At 48.1% G+C, this 13,864-nt stretch overlaps 2 protein-coding genes across 4 annotated transcripts; both read left to right on the top strand.

Annotated features, from left to right (window-relative positions):
• Positions 1-4,064: 4,064 nt before the first annotated feature.
• Positions 4,065-5,100, top strand: LOC127331445 (uncharacterized). The gene has a single exon (XM_051357623.2). It carries the CDS (start codon positions 4,177-4,179, stop codon positions 4,897-4,899), a length of 723 nt encoding a protein of 240 aa, XP_051213583.1. The 5' UTR covers positions 4,065-4,176; the 3' UTR covers positions 4,900-5,100.
• Positions 5,101-8,901: 3,801 nt separating this feature from the next.
• On the top strand, positions 8,902-12,959 carry LOC127331443 (RINT1-like protein MAG2L). Of its 3 annotated transcripts, XM_051357619.2 has the most exons (4): positions 8,902-9,168; positions 9,282-9,392; positions 10,049-10,161; positions 10,317-12,959. In XM_051357619.2, the coding sequence occupies exons 1-4, from the start codon at positions 8,940-8,942 to the stop codon at positions 12,321-12,323; spliced, it is 2,460 nt and encodes an 819-aa protein (XP_051213579.1). In that variant the 5' UTR covers positions 8,902-8,939; the 3' UTR covers positions 12,324-12,959. The 3 variants fall into 3 exon arrangements, with proteins under 3 accessions (XP_051213579.1, XP_051213580.1, XP_071682020.1); XM_051357620.2 differs by lacking the exons at positions 8,902-9,168; positions 9,282-9,392 and having other exon boundaries at positions 10,066-10,161; positions 10,268-12,959; XM_071825919.1 differs by lacking the exons at positions 8,902-9,168; positions 9,282-9,392 and having other exon boundaries at positions 10,087-10,161; positions 10,258-12,959.
• Positions 12,960-13,864: the final 905 nt, after the last annotated feature.

Below are 13,864 nucleotides of genomic sequence, written 5' to 3'. Positions count from 1 at the left end.
TAAAAGCCAATATTATTTTAGTAGCCCAACAATTATGTACTTAAGATTTTTTTTATAACAAGTCATTATTGCAAAACCAAACAATAATTAGGAAACCCTGATTTCTAATTAAACCCTAACTAGTAATTATTTTACTTCTTAAACCCTTTAAAAATTAATAGCATGTTAAAATTATTAATAACTTTATTTCAAGTACTTAATCACATTAAACCCTAGCACAATTATTATTATAAGAATAATACCACAATTTAGGAACCTAGTTCTAAAATAAATAGAAACCCAACTTTATTATTTCATGTGATCAACCTAAATTAGTACAAACCTAAAACCCTAGTTTCTTATCACATGTGATCATGTGAATTTCACCTTACATAGAGAACCATATTATGTGACCAATGAATGCATGCTTATGATCCACTAGCATAAACCAAGTCACATGAGATTATCATTTCATGTTCCTATTCTTAATTAAAACCTATGTGATTCACTAGTATCACCTAAGTATAAACCCTAACTTGTTAATTGAATTAGTATCATTAACCACTATTACTATATACCATACCACTAGGATCAACCTCAACCATCATAATCTAGTAGAACCATAATAATGAACCCTAATACCAACCTTGTGTAGCAATTCATATCACATGCTCCTATTCCACTCAACCCTACTTAGTAAATGATAAGTCACTTAGCTTAGAAACTATTAGTGATTATTTAGTGAAGCAAATGAGAAACCATAGTAAACCCTAGTAGCTAATTTATAGAACCATCTGGATAACCATCCTTTGATATGATATCATAATCAACCATAGTAATAAACCTGCTAATACTTGTTGCATATAGAACCAATTCAATTTAAGAACCCAACTAGTTTCTATTAGTATAACCAAATGAACTCAATAGTAAACCCTAGAGTTACATAGCTCCTATGCATAGTAGTTCATATTCTTATTTAACCTGTTCTTCAAAAGTTATTCTTTTGAAGTACAAATGTTAATCAAACCATAGGAGCCATAGTTCTTCTTTGAAATACTCATTATTTCTTAAACAACATGTTCTTCAAAAGTTATTCTTTTGAAGTATAGTATAAGTAATCATCAACCATGATCTGTAGAACTTAAAATTGACAACTGTTCTTTACATATTATTCCATCACTATTCTTATGTGTATGATTGTTATGATATCTTATATCACTTGGTTATGATGCTAATATAACCAAACCCTAATAAAAACCTTGTTTGAGAACCATTCTAAAAGTGCAACCAACCCTAAAGAAATCTTTACAACTCATACATCCTAAATCATCGAGGTTAGGTTACGCTGGAGACGATTGCATCTCATACTATGCATTATAGCATCTTTGCCAGTTCTTTAAACATTGTCCTTACCGGACGATGATGGTATTTCAGCATTTGGACTTCTCACGTATCGAAGCTTTTGCCTGCATAATCTTGCAGTCAAGAAAGGCAAGTTCATCGCTTGCTCATGTCATTTGATTATTTGTATCAAATTATATGCAAAGTACTATACTTATCACTCATGCATTGAAAAGCAAAGTATTATTTTACAATTATGAATATGACTATGTGGTGGGCAATGGAACCATGGTATGTGTTGATATGGTGGAGGTTCCATTGCAATGGGTTATATCACCCTAGGATTAATTACCAATGCCGTCCAGTGATTCTAGCGCCGTACATATCGCGTTATCCATGAGATCTATAATGGCTCTGGGGAAGTCAGCTGTATCTTTTCCCTTCGCACGCCAACGGATCTCAGAGCCGGTGGGGTGTTGGAGGCACCGCCGCAATAGGTTGGGAAATCCTTTTAAATCCCCATCCATTAGTGATGATAAGCTCTACGATCTATGATGGATTGTCCTGAGTACACCATGAGTAAAGCCGTATTATCGGGAAGTCTACCGGAGGTGTACGGTTGGACAAAAGGGTGGGTTTGCGGGGTCGCGGAGAAGGCGTGATTGGCTTGGATCTTATCTTGGGCCTCACACCAAAGGAAGTGTGGACGGGGACATACTCTCGGCAGCAACATGGTTAAGATCTCTTGTGGGGTAAAGTAACGCACCTCTCGCAGAGGGTATCAAGAATTGTACTGTCACTCCCTGTTCCGGAAGGAACTGCGAACGCGCAGAAAGGAACTCCACGAAGTTCTAGTCAACTGTGAAGACCGAGGCATAGTTTTCGTAATAAAATAAACCTTTTGAAGAAATGATTACAAAAACTTGCATTGGCCTATGACTTTCTGGTCTATGGCTATAGCTAGTGCATGATACACCTATTTCCTAATATGAACTTGCTGAGTACGCTCGTACTCATTCTATCTCGTTTGAACCCCCTTCTTAGATCAAGGCACCGAAGGAGAAACTACCGTGGAACTCGAAGACAAAGGAGTCAACTGCAACAAGATGAAGAATCCAATCAAAGAAGTCAATGGAGTCAACTTCTGCATCAGCTATAATGGAAACCTAGACTAGTAATAGAAGGGAACCTTTCCCTAATCATAGCACCTAAGTAGCTAGATTTCTATAGCAAGCCAAGTAGCTCTTAAACTTGAGTTAGCAAAATAAGATAGACTACGAGTCGTTCTTCTGGAGCTTTATTTGAAGTTTTACCTCACTGTAAAGTAGGAGGTTGTGTTGATCTTATGTAAACAGTTCGTGTGTACTTCTATAGACATACCTTGGACTCGCATATGTTTCTGTTGTACCACTCTGAGAGATGTAATATGAGTGGAACGGTGTTTCACTTGTGTTATGTCAACGACTTGTGTACTACACCATGCAGTGGTACGCTGGGTCACCACATCAAGTTCTCTAAAATCAGAGCGGGGATGCAGAGGATATCGCGGTTTCGTAATAGAAGTTTGCTGTCGGTACCCAGGGGGAACGTGTTCCGGATTTCGTACCGGGGTTTCAGGCAGCTGCCCGGGTAGCTTGATACTCACTGCGGAAAACGTTCTAGATCTGGTACCCGACGGCTTAGAAAGTGTCAACGGCCATTTTTCTTGAGTTTTAAAAAATGGATCTTCTTTCCCAATGTGAAATTGACATCCATTCTTGACCCTCTTGAGTTTGCTTACTCTCCCATCATTTCTATGATTCCTGCATCTTTTTAAGAGTTTTGAAAGAGGAGATCAGATATATAACTTCCACAAAGATGCATAAGACCTCTAGATTCGATGCGTACGTATAGCTCATTTCTCCGCTAGCAAGGTGATTTTCTCTTATGATCTAGATATTGGAGTCATTAGTTGATTTTCTTTGTTGTTCTTCCTGCATCGAAAGATACATAGACCTCTTTTTATTGATTTATTTAACAAGTTGGAAACACTGATGGAGCAAGAGCAGTGCAGCTGGACCGACAGCTACACGGGATCTCAGGAGCAGCTGCCGATTCGGCCGTACGGTGGCGTTCGTTCTCGGTACGGTCGAGACTGGAGATGGGGTTGGTAGCATCACTCGCCCCCATTCCGTCAGTCGCGGCTCGAACCCGACGCCCACGCGGTCGCACCGTCGTACAGTACGTACGTGCGTGTGTTTAGCGGAAAGCGCAGCGTGGGTCAGCTGCTGCTTCGCGGCCGTTGCATGCTGACCCTCCCTCTCGGTCCCGTGGAACGTGAGCGCCACTTGCCACCGCCGATCGACATGGCTCTGTAGTATGTACGCCGCGCCGCTCCGACCAACTTTCCGTTTTCACCTTTTCACGGCGCGGCGCCACACCGTCGGGCGTCGCCGACGGTGCTCCAAGCCGTACGCGACGCTGGGCGCACGCGGCCGCGCCACGCAGGCAGGCGGCCGCTCTCTGGCCTGATCTGTGTACTGTGTGCTCGTAGAGTTGACTCCAGGCTGGCTGGCTGGCGTTGATGGATGGGGGTGGCGGTGGAGTCCGACACCGGGGCATGCCGATGCCGCGCGCGCGGCCCCGCTCCACCCCCGAACACGCCGACACACCCCGATGCCGATGCGCCCACGCGCTTTCCCCTGGGACCCCTATCTTCCTCCCTCTACCCGCGACTCCTCTATATGTACACCCCGCCTCCCTCTCACCATTCCCAAACCGCAACAACCCACCCACCTTCTCATCCTGTACTACACTCACACTACCCACCGAGCTGCCTGCTGAATTTGAACGTGCCTGACCCGCCTCGATCGCCCCATGGACGCCATGTCCTGCCTGGCGCAGCCACCGGCGTCCTTCCTCCCGACCGACTACTACACCGACGCCGCCATGGCGCGCGCGCTGCACTACTCCATGCCCGACCACTACTCCCCGGCCGCCGCCTCCACCTCCTCCCCGTCCTCCTCCTCCTCCCTCCTCACCGACTTCGCCGGCTCCAGCGGCGGCAACAACAACTGGTTCGCCTCCGCGCCGCCACCGACGGGGCTCACCTGCGACTCCGTGTTGGTCGCGTCGGACGCGGCGCCGCGCCCGCCGTCCACACCCATCAACACCTCCGTCAACCCCGCCGCGACGTCGAACAAGAGGCGCCTGGGCCTGGGCGTCGCCGGGCGCGCCGGGAAGCGGCGGCCGCGGGCGTCCAAGCGCGCGCCAACCACCTACATCAGCACCGACCCCGCCAACTTCCGCCTCATGGTGCAGCACGTCACCGGCATCCAGGCCGAGCCCGGGACCGGCGACGACGTCCTGATGCCCGCATCGTTCAACGCGTCCGCCGCCGCGATGCTGAACTGCCCCACCTACACCGGCGCGTCGTTCGGGGACGCCCTCCACCTGCCGTCCGACGCCGACGCGGCCACGCTCCACCACCGTCTCCAACAACAACACCAGCACCACCAGCAGCAGCAGCAGCAGACGTGCTTCCCGACGCTCGACTCGTCGTGGAACGTCATGTACGACAGCGCCGCCCACCTGCTCTAGGCCGGCGCGCGCCGACGATCGATCCACCTAGCTCCATGTACTCCGCGCGCGCGCGCGCGCATCATTAACCACCAGGACCTTCCTAGACTAATTTACCGTTTTCCCTTTTTGCCCGGCCGCTGTATTTGTTCCATGCTTGCCTGATCGATCGGGCCAGGAAGATAATCTCACAACAAAAAATTGCTGGGTTCATGTGCATCATCCTCAGTCATCACTCATCAGCAATTCAGGCATCCAGCATACTGCATGTCGCGGCCTGCACACTCACTGGGATAGCTACCTACCTACCAAGGTATGCATCGATAGTACCACGGTGTACGCAATCGGGCTACCGTGGCGACGCCTGGCAACCTTGTGATCCGTTCGTTCCACGCTGAGATTCTACAACGCTTCTCTCCTCCCCTCTCGCGCCGTTCAAGTTTCCTTCTAGAACGCGAGCCAGATTTATTGGCTCGCATCCTTGCAAGACAGCCCAGAAGAGAACGAAAAGCACCGGCCGGACGTCGGTGTCGCGCGTCGCTCGGCGGACGGCGACGGCACCGGTTTATTGACCCGGTCGCACGGCAATTAAATTGGTTCGAGATGTGGAGGGCTGTCGAGATTTGGTGCCAGTTCCAGATCGGCCTTTTGCCCTTTTTAGCCTTTTTCGTTCCCTGTGAGCATCCCTGAATTTGAACAGTTCGCGATATGATTTCTAGATGACATCAGGCATCAGGCATGGCTGTCCTTTTTGCCTTTTCTGGAGTGCTTTGTCCAGGGCAACGGGTGCTTCTATACCACGCACGCAGCGTGCGGTATCGCGCATCGCCTCAAGGAATTTCCGATGGGCCGGCCCATTGTGTGCTCGCTGTTTTCGCACGTGTATGTGAGCTCCGGTTTTGTTCCGATTCTTTCCAGGTTTTCATAGGTTTGAAGAAAATGGTTAGATTAGCCGTGGTGGCTTTCCCTAAAAAAAGTTTAGATATGAAAGATTCGTCCGGACCCAAACTTCATCTCAAATTTGTGTCACCAATGGGTCACCATGGAAAGGTTGGTCCATTTACATCGGGTCGTTGGGCTTGGATTTTCCTCTCTACCCACTCGCCCCGAGGATGGTGGAGAATAACCTTGCCGGTCAGCACCGGCACAGCGCAACCTCCGTGTGACTGGCACGACACGGCACGTCGGTGGCACTATATAGACGGGTTGTGCCATGCTGACACAGGTTCCTAGCCCCGCAGCCTGGGCACGGTCCCTTGGCTTCGCGTGCTGGAGCTAGAGAAGGTGTTGGAGAAGGGAATCAAAGGAGGAGGCGGCCCAGCCGGATTTAGAAAGGCATGGCGGCTGGATTTTGACGATGACTCGCTCCTAGCCGAGGTTATGCAGTCGATGGACTTGATCCCTCGATGAGGAGCAAGCTGAAACTTCGTGTTGCGGTGAGGAAGAAGAGGCATTCAGGGAGCTCACATCAAGGAATATGCTGAAGTACCAATGTAATCTCGCGCATGCCAACCGCGTGGCTTCATGGGATGGAGGCTTTACGTGTCGTGCCATGCCGGGCCAGCTCGTATGCTGGAGAACATATCTTGTGATACCACCCGCTAGATGATAGCATGATACCACTTATAATTTTTTTTATAATTTTAAGGTTTTACAAAATTGGGAAAACCAAATTTAAAACACAAAGAGAGAAATGTAAAAAGAAAAATTGATGTGTGAATAGTATCGATTTGTGCGTTGCCATTTTTCACACTATTCTTGTTGGATTTGCCTTTTTGTTTCTAGGTGTTTGTGTATGTTTCAAATTTGTATCTGAAAATTGTAGATTTTTTTTTCCAATTGGGACTTTTCCCCCCTTTCCATTACAACCATAACAGAAATACACCTGTTCGGTTTCCAAAACAAACAAGAGAAAGGAAAAGAAAGGGACATACCTATGCCCAGCAAAGGAAAACAAATTGGTAGGAAAACCCGTTGCTCAATCTCGATATCGAAAACAAGCTATGGGGCAAAAAAAACCTACCTACAGGGTTCAAAGGTTGCCAACATATATCTAGCATACAGCTAGCAAAAGCATCCAACCAGATGAGTTTTTTTTTTTTTTGAAAGAAAGGCAAAAGGTTTGCCTTAATTCATTAATAGAGAAGGAAAGAAAGTTCGATAGTCAAGGTCTTAGGGTTACAACCCTGCGAAGGGCAAAAGGATTACTCTCCCGCTATGAAAAAACCCAAGTGCCTAGCACCGGCCACAACCCAAGTTCTAGCCTCCGATTTGATCCCCGCGAAGATGATAGTAGGCATGGTCGCCACATTCTTAAAAGTTCTTGCATTGCGCTCCTTCCAAATCTCCCACGAGACCAACATGAGAAGGGAAGCCATGGCCTTCCTTCTTCCACTATGAGCAAAGGCGATGGAGGTCCACCAGAGTTCGACACTATCGAAACCGGTCCAAGCGGAAGGGTCGAAGTCTGGAATGTGGAGCCAATCTCGGTTCATCCTCCATATGCGTATTGTGAAGCGGCATTTAAAGAGGAGGTGGTTGGCGGATTCGTCGTGGCATCGGCATAAGGGGCATACCCGGCCATTGGGCCAACCCCGTTTGGCAAGTCGGTCCGCCGTCCACACTCGGTTTTGGATAATGAGCCAAGCGAAGAGTTTGCATTTGGGGGGTGCCCAAGCCTTCCAAACAATAGCATCCATAGAAGAGCGGATAGTCCCTGCGAATTGTGCCTTGTAAGCCGATGAGCAAGAGTAGGCCCCATTCGCGGTGAGCTTCCAAACAATGGAGTCCGGGGTGCCTGCTTGAAGGTGAATCTGCGAGGTGTGGGACCATAACTTAGTGAACTCAACGAGGTTTTGCACCGAGAGCCCCTCCGAAGTATCGAGGTGGTCAACCCAAGCGCCGTCGGTGATGGAATCCCGGACATTGGCAGATTTCTTGCCGGAGAGAGCGAAGATGGAAGGGGCGATGCATTTGGGGCTTAAACCATCGATCCAAGGATCGTTCCAAAAACTGGCCTTTGTGCCATCGCCAACGGTGACCTTTGTGAGCGAGTGGAAGAGCTCCATATCATCATTGTTGCATGGGTTTTCCATACCGACCCACGGTTTATTCGGCGCCGTCCAAGCAAGCCAAGGCCATCGGAGGCGCAGAGCCCTCCCAAACTTGTCCATGTTGAGGATGCCAAGGCCTCCAAAGCAGGTGGGGCGACAGACCGCGGTCCAGTTCACCTTGCATTTACCACCCGTGGCCTTCTCAGTGCCCGCCCAAAAGAAACTGCGGACCAAACTGCGGAACCTCTACAAGCCATAACCAAGACCAGATGAGTTTTTTCATCAACCACTACAAATAACATCATCAATAACAAGGGGATAATGAAACTCCGTCATTCGTTATCATCAGCATCCCCGGTCTAGCAGTTGGAGTCGTCGAAGCCGTCACCGGAGCCGTGTTGGAGTGGAGCACAGACGCCTGCTGGAGCATTTGATCAGCTCCCAGCTTGATCCTTTCCCGTCTTTGCTCCCGAACAGACCTGACCATTAATGTAAAAACGAACGGATAATAGCAAGAACAAGCAACTACTTTATGACAGGTTAATTTATTCCTAACAGTCCAAATGCCCCATCAAATGGCAGCAAGAAGCAAAATATGAAAATTGTAGAAATTATAATCACGCATCCTATGAACACTATTTTTTTAATATTTCGAAATTTTGATTTTGAATTTTAATGATTGGAATCATCAATCATGGTATCATTTAGAGGGTTGTATACGGAGTACTATTTTTTTTTGAGGGAAGTATACGGAGTACTAAATATTTTCCCGGGTGCTGCACTCTCCGGCCCAGGCATGGCCCCAGCGTGCCACGGCCCGCTTTGGGCCCGTTTGGCCACGTGGCGTGCCAGGCCGAGGCCGGGCCGTTTCGGCCTGCTTATGGGAGGCAAAACCGTTCCTCCGGCCCTCCTTCGTCCGACGTGCAGCCCACCTCTAAAACGTCGATTTCTTCTTTCAAGAAAAAAAAAATCGGCCGACTACTCTCTCGAGTTCCGACCGACCCGGCCATGTCGCCCCCGCGGCCGCAGCCGGCGGCGGCGAGCCTGAGCGGCTTCCTCGACGCGCACTTCACCTCCGCGGAGGACCTCCCCGCGGCGCCGGCCCTCTCCGAGCTCCTGCGCCGCGAGTGCGAGGGGCTCGAGGCGTCCGTCCGCCGCCTCGAGGCGCAGCTCGCGTCCTCGTCCGCCTCCTGGCTCGCCCGCTCCGCCGAGGCCCGCCGCCGCATCCGCTCCCGAGGTCCGCTACCCTAAACCCTAGGATTTTACTTACCCCCGGTTCCAACTCCTCTATTTATCTGTCTGTCTACCGCGGATTTGGGTCCGGGTCTCAACGGGGCTCCTTGTTCGTAGGAGACGACATGGCTGCCGGGGACGAGGGGGAAGCGGCGGCCGCTCCGGGCGTGGGGCTGCCGGCGATCGTGCGGGAGATCCAGCGGATTGACACCATTCGGCTCTACGCGGGTGAGATTTCGTTTCTCTCTTGGTGCCATGCTCTCCGAACTGTAAAGTTGCCCAATCATAGGACTAGTTGTGATCTTATATTTCGGAATAAGAATTCTAGATACATAAATGTTTAGCGTTTCAGGAAACAGCTGCTGTGGGGAAATCCAAGTAGAGTGTTAGGGGTTTACCTGTCAAATTTAGCTCTGAATCTAGTATGTTAGCAACTTGTGCTTGATTGGATCACGAAGGGAGATAATACTATGTGTAGTTTCTATATCGAAGGATAGACCTTGCAATTTGGTTTGCTCATACTTTATTTTTGATAGAAAGGTTTGCTCATACTTTATTTTTGATAGAAAGGTTTGCTCATAATTTACGCTACCTGTATCGACCAAAACTAACGCATTCAGTTCAACCAGATGTTGTAACCTAGGACTGACCATGTGAACACATTTGTTCAGTTGAAAATATCTGCGCCAAATAAACTAGCATCAGTATGTTTCACAGATCATTAAACTGGCTATACCAGTTAATTTATCCTTCTTTCTTGGAAAAAAAAATCTGTTTGGTGCGGTACATAATTCATGTTTGTATTATTGTATCTCCTTTATGTCCTCCCATTATGTGTAGGAATCTATAGTGCTCTCTATAACTTTGCTATGCTGACATTCCAGAAGCTACTCTACAGTTGGAAGCTTTGGTTGGTAACCTAGAAGATGCAACATTTTCCATCGTTAGACAGGCCTCGAAGTTGAACCTATCATCAGTACTTCGACGGGCATCAAACGTAAGAGCCTTTTACTTCCCTTTCTCCTTTGTTGTTCTGAACGCCTTTACTTCCCTTTCTCCTTTGTTGTTCTGAACGCAACTAACTGTTGGTTAGGCTGATATAGGTCTCTCACCAGTAAGGTACATCAAGTTTAACTCTTTTCTCAAATATAGGGCATGGAACAGAAGCAAGAAAAGTTGCTCCGGGCTGTTGACGCTGTGAGAGAGATTGAGCAAGAATTGGTAAAGATCAGCTTAAGTAAGCCACAGTGGACAAACCTTATAGTGGCTGTTGATTCTAGAGTGGACAAAACTCTAGCCATTTTGAGGCCTCAGGCACTTACAGACTATCGTGCTCTACTTGCTGCATTAGGCTGGCCACCATCCTTGTCTTCACCGGACATGGAGAAGGATAAGTACTCCCAAGTTCCAAATCCCCTTGTCTTAATGAACGAGGCAAATAAAGAGAAGTATTCTGAAAGCTTTTTAGCATTGTGTGCTCTGCAACATGTGCAAGCCAACCGTGAAGTGCGGCAATGCAAAATGCCAGTGGCAACACCTAGCCTGTCAGATTCGAAGTACTTTGATAAAACTGCATGCTTCGATAATGGACTTTGGGCAATTGATGAATTGGTTCACCCTATTGTGTCCAGGATGGAGTATCATTTTTCTAAATGGTCTGAACAGCCAGAGTTCATATTTGCTCTTGTTTACAAGATAGCAAAGGATTTCATGGATGGAGTGGATGATATATTGCAGCCTTTGATTGACCAAGCAAGACTTGTGGGCTTAAGTGCGAAAGAATCTTGGGTAACTGGAATGGTAAAAATACTTCTAGGATACCTTGAGACGCAAATCTTCCCAGCCCTTGTTACCTCTTATCATAGAAGTGATGACAAACTTGAAGTACATTCATCTTGGCTGCATTTGAATGACCAGATGATTGCTTTTGATAAAAGAATGCAGCTCCTTGCAGATTCAGGAATTCAGAAAATTGCATTCCTTTCTGAAGGGCTCTCTAGGTCATTATCTGTCTTTTCAATATACACTGGACATTCCGATTGGCTTCAGATATGGGCTGATATAGAGGTTAATTCCGCACAGGATAAGCTCAAATCTGAAATGGAAAATGAGGCAAGTTGGTTTTATTCTATTAATCCTCAGGATGAGCTTGGTGACCAGGAAAGCACTACTAAATTTCTTCTTTCTACAAGAGAAGACTACAAAGCTCCACCTGTTTCTGAATTTGTTGTCAAAAGTGCATCGACGATGATTGATAGAAGTCAAGCTCTGCCAAATAAAAGGATGAAGATCCAGTATACCAGATCCACTTCAGTCCAGTTCTTGAATGACTTCTTCGTTGTCTTGCATGAGCGATGTGAGGCATTGCAATTGTCAAATACAGCTTTGGAAGATGAGTCTTTATTGAGAGCTTCCTATGCAATTAATGCTGCTAGATATTGCGAATGTGTTCTTCGGGAATGGGATGAAGATACCACCTTCTTGGACATGGCTGGGCATAGGGATGAAAACAAAGAACAGATTCACAAGCGCAGTTCCCAGCATCGATGTTCTTTCTTTGCAGATGAAATTGCCTTCTTGGTTAAACTAGGGACCAATTTTCTGGAACAAATCATGTCCTCCATCCTGATTGAGTTTGAAGATCTATCCTGGGACTATGTACAGAACATTGGATCTTCAAATGAACAGAACCAATCAGATGATCAGGTTCTTGATGAAGAAAACCTAGAGGTGTCACCTGGATTTGTTGCCAGTCTAGACGTTCTGAGAGAGCGAATCACGAAACTGAAGATATACCTCAACTCGAAGGATTTCCTTGATATATGGAGGAGTATAGCAGAAGGTCTCGACTACTTCATTTACAGCAGCATACGGTGGGGTGAAGTGAAGTTCTCTGGCCCAGGAGTCATTCAGCTAAGACTCGATACGAAAGCCCTTCTTCGCATCTTTAGGCCTTACTGCTCGAGACCTGAAGCCTTTTTTCCATTTGTAACCGACTCTCTGAAGCTGCTAAGCATGAGAGAAACAGATGTGCAGTACTTTCTAGAAGCACTTAAGAACGGCAAGGACAACGACAATTGCATGGGGCGACGTGGATTGCACCATGTAGATGCTAGCCAAGCTGTGAAAGTCTTGAGAAGCAAGAAGATTGGACGATAATGTGATGCTGAAACCTGAAGTTGACCAGAAGCTGATTTTTTGCCATGGTGATGGAGACTGGCGTCTTATTTCCAGGAAGCACAAAGTGAACTCAGAAAGCTTGGTGCCTGACTGACTGACTATCCCCTCTTGCTATGAAAAAGTTGTAGTCAACTGAAGGCTGAAACTTTGCTTGTATAGCACGATGCTCAAACCTGTAATTGACCAGAAGCTGATCTTTTGCCATGCTGATGGAGAACGATGTCTTGTTTCCAGGAAGAACAATGTGAACTCAAAAAGCTTGGTGACTAACTACCTCTTGCTGCCAAAAAAGATGTAGAACTAAAGGAAACTGCACTTGGCAGTGTGCGTTTCAAGATTAACCAGTCCTGCTTCCTGCTTTCTAGAATTATTCAGGAAACTTGGTAAATTTCAATTGTTGACAAAACAGGCAAGTATCCCTACTTGCTACAGATTGACATCTGGAAATGACAAAATCCACCATCCTCTGATGTATCCTACCCTGACTGACTTGATCATAGTCAATCTAAGCACGCCCTGTCCGCGGTGCACGCAAACAGATTGACTATTCAAAATGCTTACATCACTGCTGGAGATGCCGTCAGCTTATTTTTCTCTGGTAGCCCAGAGTCAGAATCTTGCGGAACTAATCTGTTGGCTGTTGCCTCGTGAATTAATCTAGGAAAACGCTGTCTATCCCCCGGGGGAACAGCGCAGAAATCCCCCGGATGGAGCGACCGACCCGTATCCTTCCAAAAGCGAGCGAAAGAGTGGGTCCCACCACGATCTTATCTTAACAGCTCTCGTCTCTTCCATCGATAGGAACGGAGGCTACACCACACCCAGGCAGCGCCACCGCCCACGCCCCATGGATGCGCCTCCGCTCCCGGCGCCGCCCACCTCGCGCCCGACGGCCATCCGCCGCGGCCATCCCCGGCCCTCCTCCTCTCCCGCGCCGCCCCGGAGCTCCATCCATGGCGGCCTCCCTCCCCTCCTCTCTCCTCCCGCGCCCGGCAGCGCCGCCGCCCCGAGTCCCTCCGCCGCCCACGGCTCTCCGCCTACCAGCAGAGCGCCGCTCGACAGCGACCTCATGGCCGTCCTCCAAGCCACCGGTATCGCGGCCTCATCGACGTCCTCCGGGCCGCCGCCATGGAGGTGCTCCAAGCTGCGCGCCGCCGGTGTTGGCCGCGGCCCCACGCAGCGCTGCCGAACCTCCTCCATAGCGCGCCACTACTCCTCCTCCACTGCATCCCGAAAGACGGCGTTGTCTTGCGCCTCCATCTGCATCCCGGCGACCGGCGGCGTCCCGCGCCTGGACTTGCATCCCCGCCGCACCTGATGTGATAGTGATGGTGTTTTTGCCCCTGCCGCGATGGTGTTTTGCTACAATAGCTAGAAAACTTTGCTACAATATTCGTTCTTTTCTTGCTACTATAGTATACATTTTTTGCTATCAAGTTTGTGGCGAGATTTTCCGGGCGTGCTCACCAGAGATGTCAGTTTTGCTACAATAATAGACATTTTTTTATATGGTTTGCTAC

The sequence above is a fragment of the Lolium perenne genome, chromosome 2, assembly GCF_019359855.2.
Source record: "Lolium perenne isolate Kyuss_39 chromosome 2, Kyuss_2.0, whole genome shotgun sequence".
NCBI lineage: Eukaryota > Viridiplantae > Streptophyta > Magnoliopsida > Poales > Poaceae > Lolium > Lolium perenne.
Note: the sequence above shows the minus strand (reverse complement) of the source record. Positions and strands in the feature narration are given on the sequence as shown.

What these genes read in the sequence shown, in the direction of transcription:
- LOC127331443 (XM_051357619.2), top strand. Translation starts at nt 8,940, where the DNA reads ATGTCGCCCCCGCGGCCGCAGCCGGCGGCGGCGAGCCTGAGCGGCTTC. An exon ending in CCGCCGCATCCGCTCCCGAG is followed by an intron (nt 9,169 to 9,281) that starts GTCCGCTACCCT and finishes CCTTGTTCGTAG; the next exon opens with GAGACGACATGGCTGCCGGG. An exon ending in CACCATTCGGCTCTACGCGG is followed by an intron (nt 9,393 to 10,048) that starts GTGAGATTTCGT and finishes CTGACATTCCAG; the next exon opens with AAGCTACTCTACAGTTGGAA.
- LOC127331445 (XM_051357623.2), top strand. Translation starts at nt 4,177, where the DNA reads ATGGACGCCATGTCCTGCCTGGCGCAGCCACCGGCGTCCTTCCTCCCG.